A 12,493-nucleotide genomic window follows, 5' to 3' on the forward strand; every position below is an offset into this window, starting at 1 on the left:
GCATCTCTAATTGATCTTCAATCCCACTCTCCTTAGGGGCTTTCCAAACCTTTTCATCTCCCCTCAACTCTCCCACGGAACCCCATCTCTCCTTATTCTCTTAGATAAGGAGAATGTTTCATACTTCCCTGAAAAAAAAATACTGTTAAATAAGAGTTCCCCCTTCCTCAGAGCTCTTTTTTCACTATCTCCTTCTTCATTCCAGGATTAGATGAAGAAGTGGCCCTTTCCCTATGGCAATCTTTTTAATTCACCCTTGATCCCATCCCCTTTGTACTTCTTCCTAAATTGTCCCTACTATCATTCTCACCTTCTTATCTCCAATCTCTCCCTATCTACTGATTCTTTCCCTGCTGTCTACAAATATGTCCTTAAAATTCTTAAAAAAAAAAACTCATTTGATTTTACCATCCCTGATTGCTATAGTCCTAAATCTCTCCTCTGCTTCAGGGCCAAACTCCTTGAGAAAGTCATCTATGATTAGTACCACTACTTCTCCTCTCATTGTCTTCTCTGCTCTCTGCAATCAGGCTTCTCATCTCATCATGCGACAAACTGTTCTCTCCAGTTACCAATGATCTCTAAATTGCCAAACTGGATGGCTTTCTCTCAATCCTGATCTTTCCTAACTTCTCTGCAGCATTTAACACTATCACCTTGTCCTTTTCAATGTTCCTACCTTTCTAAGTTTTCGTAACACTACTCTTTCTGGATTCTCCTTTATGTCCAACTGCTCCTTCTTTGTCTCTACTGATGGATTTTCATCCATGTCATACCCTCTGATTAGGGTTAGAGGCTATCCTGGAGCCCTCTCTCTTTTCATGGCTTCAATTAATCATCTGTACATACCTGATTCTCAAACTAAAATATCCACCTCTAATCTCTCTACTGAGTTAGAGTCACATATTTTCTATTGTTCCATGCACATCTCAAACTCACTATGACTAAAACAAAACTCATTATCTTTCCCTCAAAGTTTCCTTCAATTTTGAATGGGTTTATTACTATCAAGAGCAATGTCATCCTCTCCACAATCTCGGGGTCACCTTCAGCTTCTCACTTTCATTCAACCCATATATTCAATTAATTGTCAAATCTTATCATTTCTACCTTTACTACATTTCTTATATATGCCTCATGCCCCCTTTGTTCTACTAATACAGCTGCCCTCATCCCAGATCAAGCCTTCATCAACTCTCTCCTGGATTACTGCAATAACTTGTATCCTTGACCAAGTCTTCCCCACTTCAATCTATCTTCCACTCAGCTGCCAAGATCATTTTTCTAAACTATAGTTCTAACTATGTCACCATCCTGCTCAATGAGCTTCAGGGGCTCCCTATCACCTCCAGGATCAAATATAAACTTCTCACCTTTGCATTTTAAGTTCTTACAACATGGTCATTTCCTATTTTTAGTCTTACAACATTTGTCTCCATGCATTCTACAAGCCATCCATTCTGGCTTATTTGCAGTTTCTCTAATACTGATTATTTCCCATCTTTGCACTATCTTCCATGCCTGGAATGCTCTGCCCTTTCTCTTTGGTCTCTTAATTTCTATGAATTCCATCAAGACTCAGCTCAAATCCCCCATTCTGCAGGAGCCCTTCCCCAGTTCCTCGAATTGGTAACATCTTACCCTTTAAGCTTATATGCATCTATGGATATAGTTTCTTTGTACCTAGCTATTGACATATTGTATCTCCTATTAGATTGTATGTTCTTTTGGGGCAGGGAATTTTTTTTTGTCTTTCTTGGTATCCTCCTAATAAGAACAGTACCTAAAACACGATAAGCATTTAATAAATTCTTGCCAACTAATAAGAAAAACTCTAACTAAAACAATTCTGTGGTTGCACTTCAGATTCAGCAAATTGGCAAAAATGATGAAAGACAATTCATAGTTGGAAGGGCAATAGAAAAAGCCATTACTAAACTGAGGTAAGAGTTTTAAATTGTTCCAACCAGTCTGGAAAACAATTTTGAACCATACAAAACAGTCACTAAATTGTTTCTACCCTTTGACCGAGCAATCCCACTAAGTATCTCAGAGAGAAAGAAAAGCCCCACAGATACATGTATTAACAGCATCCTTTTTTTATTACCAAAGAAATGGAAAAAAAGTGGCTATCCAACACCTAATGAATGGCCACAGAAAATGGTTATATAAATACAGTGTAATAGTATGCTGCCCATGAAAGGATAAATACGAGGAATTCAGAAAAACACAGAAAGACCTGTATGAAATGACGTTGAGGGAAGTAAGTCAAACAAAGAGAACAATACATGTGGCAACTAAAATACAAATGAAAATCACACCAAATGGCATCTCAACTTTGAGCAGTGGTACTGACTAATCTTGGTGCTAAAGAATATACTATAGAACACCTTGCCTTCTCTAGGTAGAAACATGAGGGGCTATAAAGATAGAATGTTGCACAAGCTCTTTGATATGATGGTTTATCAAGTAGCTGTGCCCAACTTTTTCTGTTACAAGGGAATATTCAAATGGGGTCATCAGTATATTGGGAAATTATTAGTTATTAGTAGTTACTAGAAATTAGTACTTATTAGCAAAAAAGCAAAAGTTATCAATTTGAGTTTTTTTCAAAAAACAAAAAAAAATCTGTTAGCTATTAAAAGTCGAAAATAACCTGTCCTTTCAAATAAAAAGGCAAAATTAGATTTTTTTTTACTTAACTGTTTTAGGGAAACTATTTTGGGAGAGGTTTATTACAGTGTTTTTGTTGACATATTTTCTGTGTCAAAACATAAGGCATACAAATAAACATAAATAAAATATGAATAAAACATCTTTTTATGAATATTTTTAAGTTTAAAAACAGAACTCAAGATTAACATTAAAATTCTTTCTAACACCTCAGAGAATAATTATTTGTTATTAATACTACAAAGGTATTATTGTTAAGTAAAGCTTACTTACTGTGCTTTTATCTTTCAGTAGTTTTTCAATTACTTCAATTAACATTTCTTTTTGCTCTGGATCAAGGCTAAACATAAAAAAAAAATATTGCATTTATTAAATAGTTGTTTTCTCATTCTGGTCTAAATTATTATGACATGATTCCCTGCTGTTAAATTTCAGGAACAAAATGAATACAACTATCAGAAAAGCCAGAAATAAGCAGCAAAGAAAATACATTAAGAGAAGATAACAAAATTTTCCTCAATCAAGGGCATACTAATATTACTCTTCAAAGTTACTAAAAAAAATAACAATTCTGTTAAGTAAAATAGCTAAGACTTCCACATTTATTCATGAAACTACCAATTAAATTACAAATTCCCCGAGGGCAGGAACTGAGTTTCGTTTACTCTTCATATTTTCCACAGACCCTACTATAGTAGCTAGTTTAATAAATGTTTATTGAATTGTATCAAAGAAAAATTAAAACAGCCCTTAATAACATTCAAGTAATATACTGATTACATTTTCAACTCCCAAAATTAGAGTCACTTTTCATATTGGTTGTGACATTGTCCAAATAAGGGTCTCATTAATTCAAATATGTGTTAAGTAAAATATACACACTATACTCTACATGAGAAGAATTATAAAGGTAATTAAGACATAATCCTTGTCCATAAAAAGTTTACAATCTGGTAGAACTTCAATATAATAATCTAGTTCTATTTCAGGAAACTACCTAACAAAAACCACATTTAACCACTAAGTGGCATTGCTAGTTACTAAACTGATCATACACACACAAAACAGCATCAGGCCCTGGAAAGTCCCAAGCTCACCTTGGCAGTTCTATGGTTCTCAGAGGGTAAATGAACTTCTATTACAGAACTCTACCTGTCCTGAGTAACTGGGCCCATCTATTTAGTTAAAGAAATATGGTTGATGTAGATTTTCCCAATCGAGATGAGCTCTCAACCTGTAATATTTGTATTTCACTGGGTGGTTCAGTGGGTAAAGCACTAGGCTTGGAGTCAGTAAGATATGAGTTCAAATCCTGCCTTAGATACTTCCTAGCAGTGACCCTCTGCAAGTCACTTGCTATCTGTCTGTCTCAGTTTCCTTACCTGTAAAATGGGGATAATAATAATAGCACCTACCTCTAAGGAGAGCTCTGAATTTAAAATATTTGTATTTTATGAACCTTAATGTGTCATATAAATGCTAGTTGTTACTATTGTTACTACTACTACTACTCCTATAAATAATACTAATACTATTATTATAGGCAACTTTAAAAGAACAGAACTTCACCCCCACTCTGAACTCCCTCCCCTTCCAGGGGATATGTTCAGATATTAAAGAGTATGCTGCTACAACCTGCATAGAAATAACAAATACAATAAAACAATGACTCAAGCCCTCCCCACATAGTATACAGGCATACTCAATCCAAGAGTTCCAAGAATAATACAATTTAATTTTTTCCATGTCATTCCTCCTTCAAACAAGCAAATTAGTATAAGAAACACAACAGAGTTTCCATATCAGGTACAAATTGGAGCATCCAGTATGGCCATCGTTAAATGAAAGTTCTGAACTCTAGATCTACATCTCAACCCCTCCTTGCAAAGTAGAGCAGAAACTCGGGAAAATCATGGTGCACACTGAAGCTCCTACACAAAAATCAATGCTTTTATGTTCAGTGTCCTATAGCTGTGAAGGACTTAATGACTGCTCATTGCTACAGCTAGCTCAATCTACACACAGCCAACTCAAAGTCAAAGAGAGCCTGCCATCATTCCACTTATGGCCTCAATTCCTACTTCCAAGGGCCAAAAGGTATGTTACCTTCCCTCTATTCCTTTAGCCCCCCTTTCTCATCAAAACTTTTTGGCTCTATGGATAGGGTTAGCCCAAGATGCAGAACATCATTAAATGGGACACAGTTACCCTGCCCCTAATAACACACACAAAGTCGACATTAAATAAAATGGAGAGAAGTAAGCACATGGGTATCATGGGTCTTATTACTTTACATATGCCAAAGATTACCTATCCATAGATATAGTTTTTAAAATTCTAGTTCCAAAATAAACATATTGGAAAAACAACTTGAAGATAGCACCAATAATTTCTTTAAATCATTGGTATAAGGTCCATTAAAAAGTTTCTTCTCTGAAGTCTATTTCACTAAAAAATCTGCAATGCAACAAGACTGAAAAGGGACACAATTAAACAAACCACTGGACCAAGAATTCAGACTTTCAAACAGTACTAATTAAAAGTCTATTATCTCAGAAACTTCATGAATGCCAACCTATACATGTACAAGTAACCTCCTGCCAGTCCTCAGAGCTACAGAGCTCATAATTACTAAGGTGGGCTCCCACAAAGGCAGCTAAACCCTCATGTAACAAGGGAAGTCATAAAGAAATCGCAGGGCACCAACATATATCTATTTTAGTATGATGGAATCCTCAAAGAACCCTATTTCACTACACCCAATTATACACAATGTATCACTGTTTTACTAAAAGAGGTGGGGGGGGAAGAGGAGTGTTGCTTTCCCTTATTTACCCTATTTAACTCTAACCCTATGGCAATCAACATCCTTGTTTCCTTTAGATTTTTTTCAATTTAATCATCCTTGGTGTTCATCTGGCTCAAGCCAGGTGGAGACATTTCTGTGCATAATGGCTAAATACTTTCATGCTGTCTTCAGCCCTAAAATGTTCCTTTCTATATTATCATGTGTTTATCAATTTCTTCTGTGGGGTGAGTCCCAGGGATCCTTGTCCTGGAGAGTCCTTTTCATTATGTATTTAGTCTTCAACCTTTTATCTCTTGTCTGACAACAAAACTATTTTCACAAACAAAACTGATAACAAATTAAATATGAAGCATACAGACAACTAATTCATTTATATCTGCCTATGTAATGGAATTCAATAAGATTTTATTTCTTTTTTTACAGTTTATTATTGAGGAGCTAATTGTAGAACAGCAGAAAGAGCCCATGATCAGGATTCAGAAAGTACAGGCTAGAGTCTTATCTTTGCTGAGTGCTGGCCAGTGCAAGCTACAACTTCTGAGTCTCATTTTACTCATCTATAAAATGAGGATAATAACCCTGCCTCCTTCATATGGCTGTCGTGTGACTCAAATAAGATAAAGCACTATATAAATGGCAACTGCAATTGCTAATGATAAGCTAATACAGTGACATGACAGTTCAAAAACAACTTGTTCTTAATTCATCAACACAGAATAAAAAAATGGCCAGTCCCCAATACCAAGACAAAAATTGAAGGAAAAGGCAGGAATTGGGAAACCCAGCTTGCAACAGAAAGAAAAAATACCAAACTAAAACAATTATGAGAGTAAGAAAAAGAACATTTAAAGTTATGAAAAGGTATAATTACTACTATGCCTAAGGAAACTCTAAGTTCATATGATAAGATGACTTTCTAACACAAACAGAATTGACAGAACTTAGAAGTAGTCTGAAGAAAAACTATGATCTAAGTAAAAGAGATGACATGTTAATTACAAGCTAATTAAGCATGCTTTCAATGTTCACTTTATCATTCTGTAGGAAATTAATAATAACTGACATTTATGTAACACTTTAAAGCTTGAAAGCACTTTACATACATTTTGTCAACTGATACTTAAAATAATCCTTTGAGATAAGAAATGCAGGTTTCATTATACCTACCCTTACAGATGAAGAAACTGGGACATGGTCACATAACTAATAAGTACCTATGGCACGATATGAAATTATGTCTTCTTGACTTCAAATCCAGCCTCCTAGCAACTATGCCATATTACCTTCTCTTCAGTGTGACTGTATCTTATGGACTCTTACCTGTACAATTTCTGTATTGCATGGGCAGCATTCTTTCTAACGTATGGTGATAAATCAGCAGAAGCTTCTTTAATAGCAAGCATCATGATAGGAACAATAATTGGAACCCTGATACTGGAAAGGACTCTCAAAGCACTTGCACGAATTAATTGATTGGGATCCTAAAAAGAGTACAAGAATTATTAGTACCATCAAAAATCACTTACATTTCAAAATTGCGTGTAATGTTAATGTTTGATAGAGGATGGCTTACAAATGCATTTTCTTTCAGTTTCAAATATGGAAGTTGCTCACCAAAATTTGATTCATGAAGTTTTAGAGCAGTCTTTCAAGTTAATATGTCCATTAGCCCAAAAGATATAGTAAAATAACATTAGGACAAAAGAAATTTTGGTCAAAATTTGAAAACTAATTTCAGAAAGGTGGTAGCTAACTAAAAATTAAAAAATTATTTAAATATACATAACTATCTTTCAGTATCAAGAGGTAGAGTAATGAATAGCAAGACAGCCTCAAAATTTAAAAGACCTAGAATGAAGTAGTACCTCTGATACAGTACTTTCTTCTTCAGCTACAAAACTAACTTTATTTCACTATTTATGATCATTTAAGGTTTGACTATTACAAAACATAAAGAGGCATTTTTAAAAATCAGAATTTTGTCCTTCCAAGTAAGGGTAGAAAAATCTAGAGCATTATAATCACAGTTTATATAAATATTGATAATAAAGCATTTAAAACATTAGATTTTCAATGAAGTAACTGTATAGGTAAGCAACATTCTGTGACAAAATGAGTTAGTCATTGGTATAACTGAGGAATTCATATTATCAATATATTTTAGCTACTTCTAAGATCAAAATAAAACTTTAAGAACAAAAAATCCTAATATTGAGACTTTCTTTTGGTACATTCATCACCTTCTTACTAAAAATTTTACTCAAGCTATAAAGAAAAAGTGCTAACTTTAGACCAAAGATTAAAAATACTGCCTACTACTTTCCAAGGCCAAAAACCTTCATATATGTATACATTCTGTGTGACCCAGGACAAGGGACCTACAACTTTCAGTACCTACAAGCAACTAAGAACACAAACTGCAGAACAGTTGCTCATCAGCATTTGCAGAAGGAGACTGGCTCAATGGGAGTGCCCCATTCCAAAAAATATAGGACTGGACAAAAAATTAAAAATTCTCAAATTTCTACTAAATGATTTTTGTGAGACTGTGAGATTATTCATTCTAATAATATACTTTTGATATTTCAAGGTTTTTTCTTTGTTTCTAAATTTTTACCTCACCAGTTTGTTTTGCCTTGTTTCCTAGGATTTAATTTGAATATTTGGTACAATATATATTTTTCTTTCTTGGATGCCTATTGCAGTTACATCCTACAAAAGATTAAGAACCAGGAAAGCATGGATTCTGTCTTGTTTTCTTCCTCCTCCACCAATTAACATAATACTAAGCATCCATAAGGCCATGATTAAACCTTTTTAAACTGACATGAAGACAAGGAACAAATACACAGGCTCCCGAACAGAAAAGATTCTGAGGGACCATAAACTACCCTTGGCAATATATTTCAGTTACCATGACAAGGTTTTAACTCTTTTAAGACACTATTTAACCTCCTTCAACTGTGCAAACACCTTGTTACTCTAGAATAATGTGTCTTATTACTTACTTTCAGAGCACGTTGAAAAGTGCTGATGGACAAGAGAGCCAGGTCCTGTTGTTCCTCAGCATATCGGACCAAGTACACATAGACCAACTTTTTGATCTGGTGCAGGGGGAGGAAAACATAAAAACCAAGTCTGATCATACTAGATTAGAAGACAAGGGACTCACCACCTAAAAAACATCCTGTACACAGTAACTGCTCAAGAAATGTTTCTGGAATTGAAGATCTTTTAGTCTTATACTGCCTCTTAACTTTCCTTAGAGAAATCATATAATATGCCTACACTTGATTTTCCTCATCTATATAATGAGGATATTACTCTGGGTTAAGGAAACAACATTTCAAACTGCTTTTAAAGTACAGGATTGTTAATTGTCCATAACGTCTAAAAGAAGCATGTCAAAAAAAGGCATGAAATAACTACTCAATTAAAATACAGGCAATACTAAAATACGCATTTACAAACTTGGCATTAATATTCTCATCTACAGATTATATATTTTTAATTAGCTCCACCAATATAAAAAAAAAACATTTTCAAATGCAAAGTAGAACCGAGTAAGAGAACTGAATGTGAAATTATGAGTCTGTTATACATAGTTCACTTCTTTTAAGTATATAATAAATCCAAAAGTTACTTTCAAAGCTGTCCTGCTTCTCTGTGTTTCCTTTTGAGAACCTCCTTCTGTTATCCCTGGACATTTTTTTTCCTTCATGGTCTACAGCACGTGGTGCTTTTTATTGAGAAGCTCTCAGAGCTCCAATATACTCAGAGACACTTTTCTTATATAAAAACTGGGTAGGGTTTTAATTAATTTCTCCATGATAGCCACTGAAAAATGACTTCAGAGATTTTAGCCATAATGTAGTTTCATATATTTTATGGTCTGTGGCGCTGATGATGTGGTTTTTTTTTTATTGTAAAGTTCTCTTTGCTCATAGATAGCATTTTTAAAAGCTCATCAATAGTCTTCTTTTTTTGTTAGTATTACTGGGGGCTCCTGTTCCTCCTCTCACTCAAAGAAAAACAAAAAAATACTATCTTTATTTAAAAAAGATAAGCAGAGTGCAGGAAAACAAACTCATACACTTGCCAGGTCCAAAAATGTATATATCATGTATGTATTATTCTATATCTTGAGTTTATCATTTCCTTGCCAGATTTTAGTAGCATGTTTCATCATCAGCTCTCTGAAGTCATGGCTGGTTATTACAATGTGCAAACGTTTAATGTCTTTCTATATTGTTTTTTTATTTGCATTTATTTATTTTTAGTTTTCAATATTCATTTCCACAAGATTTTGAGATCTAAATTATATATTGTTTTTCTTTACAATAGTTACCATATAAATTGTCTTCCTGATTTTCCTTGCCTTACTCTACACATCAGTTTATTCAAGTGTTCCCAAGTTTCTGTGAAACTAACCTCCTTATAATTTCTTAGCATATGGTAATATTCCTTTACATTCTTATACTGGTATTTGTTCAGCCATTCTCTAATTGATGAGTATTCCCTAAATTTCCAGTTCTTCACCACTATAAGAGTTGCTATAAATACTGTACTTAAGGGTTTTTCCCTCTTCCTTTGCTCTTTTGGGAGTATGGGTCTAATAGTGATATCTCTAGGTCGAGGTGGCCTGTATAGTTGAGTGACTCTGGGGCATCATTCTAAACTGCTGACAAAAATGGGCTGGATCAGTTCACAGCTCCCTCAACAGTGCAGCAACAGAGATTAGAGGGGGCAGAGCCAAGATGGCACAGCGAAACCAGTGACTTGTTTGAGCTCTCCCCTGAACCCCTCCAAATACCTATAAAAAAAATGGCTCAAAACATATTCTAAAGCAGCAGAACCCACAAAAAGACCGAGTGAAACAAATTTCCAGCCCAAGACAACCTGGATTATTGATCAGAAAGGTGTATTGCGCCATGCAGAGAGCGGAGCACAGTGCAGTACAGGCCGCAGTGAACCTAGAGCAGGCCTCAGAGGACTGAATCCTGAGCAGCTGTGGCGGCTTCCAGACTTCTCAACCCAAGAACGCCAAAAACAACTTAGAAGGTCAGTGGGAAAAGTCTGGTTCTGCGGTGCTGAGAGAGGAGTTCGGGGTCTCAGATCCAGTTCCCTGAGAGCGCTGCCCGGGTGGGGGGGGGGGGGTGACAGCTGCCTCCTGAGCTTCCGGCCCACAGACTGAGGGGAAATCCAGTGGCTGATCAGAGAGGGACTGTAGGGATCTCTTTGCCAGTGCTGAGGCAGGAATCTCTTGCTTTGCCCTTGGCAGCAGTCCTGGGGTGAGGAGGAGTGCTGGTGTGGCAGAGCTTGTAGTGGTTGGGTAGAATAAATTCTCCTCACAGTTCCAAGACATAAAGGAGTGCTTATGGTCACTAACAGACCAGAGCACAGGCCAGGAAAGGAGTAAACACCTCACCCCTTATCATACCACCTTGGAAGAACTGAAAATTTACAGGCCCTTGGAAGTATCTCTGAAAGCAGCTTTACATACCCCCAAAGCTTGGGACAGCACATTCTCCACATTGGAAGCAGACTCTTACCTTAACAAAGAGTTTAAAACTCAAGTAATTGGCTGGGATCATGAGCAAGCAGCGCAAAAAGAGTCAGACTATATTATCTTACTTTGGTGACAAAGAAGATCAAAACATACAACCAGAAGAAGACAACAAAGTCAAAGCTCCTACATCCAAAGCCTCCAAGAAGAATATGAATCAGTCCCAGGCCTTGGAAGAGCTCAAAAGGGATTGTGAGAAGCAAGTAAGAGAAGTAGAGGAAAAACTGGGAAGAGAAATGAGAGTGATGCAAGAAAATCATGAAAAACAAGTCAACAGCTTGCTAAAGGAGACCCAAAAAAATACTGAAGAAAATAACACCTTAAAAAATAGCCTAACCCAAATGGCAAAAGAGGTCCAAAAAGCCAATGAGGAGAAGAATGCCCTAAAAAGAAAAATTGGCCAAATGGAAAAGGAAGTCCAAAAGACTCATGAAGAAAATACTTCCTTAAAAATTAGAATAGAGCAATTGGAAGCTAGTGACTTTATGAGAAATCAAGACACTGTAAAACAAATCCAAAAGAATGAAAAATAGAAAACAATGTGAAATATCTCATTGGAAAAACAACTGACCTGGAAAATAGATCCAGGAGAGAGAATTTAAAAATTATTGGACTATCTGAAAGCCATGATCAAAAAAAGAGCCTAGACATCATCTTTCAAGAAATTATCAAGGAAAACTGCCCTGATATATAGAACCAGAGGGCAAAATAGAAATTGAAAGAATCCACAGATCTCCTCCTGAAAGAGATCCCCAAAGGAAAACTCCTAGGAATATTATAGCCAAATTCCAGAGTTCCCAGGTCAAGGAGAAAATATTACAAGCTGCCAGAAGGAAACAATTCAAGTACTGTGGAAACACAATCAGGATAACACAAGATTTAGCAGCTTCTACATTAAAGGACCACAGGGCATGGAATATAATATTCTGGAGGGCAAAGGAGATAGGATTACAACCAAGAATCACCTACCCAGCAAAACTGAGTATAATCCTTCAGGGGAAAAAATGGTCATTCAGTGAAATAGAGGACTTTCAAGCATTCTTGATGAAAAGACCAGAGCTGAATAGAAAATTTGACTTTCAAATACAAGACTCAAGTGGAACATGAAGAGGTAAACAGGAAAGAGAAATCATAAGAGACTTATTAAGGTTGAACTGTTTACATTCCTGCATGGAAAGATGATATTTATAACTCATGAGACCTTTGTCAGTATTAGGGTAGTTGGAGGAAAAAATTATATGTAGATAGATAGATAGATAGATAGATAGATAGATAGATAGATAGATAGATAGATAGAGGGCACAGGGTGAGTTGAAGATTAAGGGGTCATATCTGGAGAATAAAATTAAGGGATGAGAGAGGATTATACTCAGAAGAAGAAAGAGAGGTAGAATGGGGTAAATTATCTCACAAAAAAAAACAGAAAAGAAAAGGCTCTTCAGTGG

The 12,493-nt window shown here is 35.7% G+C and overlaps 1 protein-coding gene across 1 annotated transcript in view; it reads right to left on the bottom strand.

The window, feature by feature from the left end:
* The window catches only part of AP3B1 (adaptor related protein complex 3 subunit beta 1), a 327,381-nt gene that overhangs the window by 232,141 nt on the left and 82,747 nt on the right, over positions 1-12,493 (bottom strand). Inside the window, exons 4-6 of the mRNA XM_078153162.1 lie at positions 8,491-8,586; positions 6,803-6,963; positions 2,947-3,013 (exon numbers count right to left, since the gene is read on the bottom strand). Coding sequence (XP_078009288.1) covers positions 2,947-3,013; positions 6,803-6,963; positions 8,491-8,586 — 324 coding nt within the window. The remainder of the gene's footprint in view (positions 1-2,946; positions 3,014-6,802; positions 6,964-8,490; positions 8,587-12,493) is intronic.

The sequence above is a fragment of the Phascolarctos cinereus genome, unplaced genomic scaffold (assembly GCF_003287225.1).
Source record: "Phascolarctos cinereus isolate Bilbo 61053 unplaced genomic scaffold, phaCin_HiC Scaffold_4;HRSCAF=312, whole genome shotgun sequence".
Lineage (NCBI taxonomy): Eukaryota > Metazoa > Chordata > Mammalia > Diprotodontia > Phascolarctidae > Phascolarctos > Phascolarctos cinereus.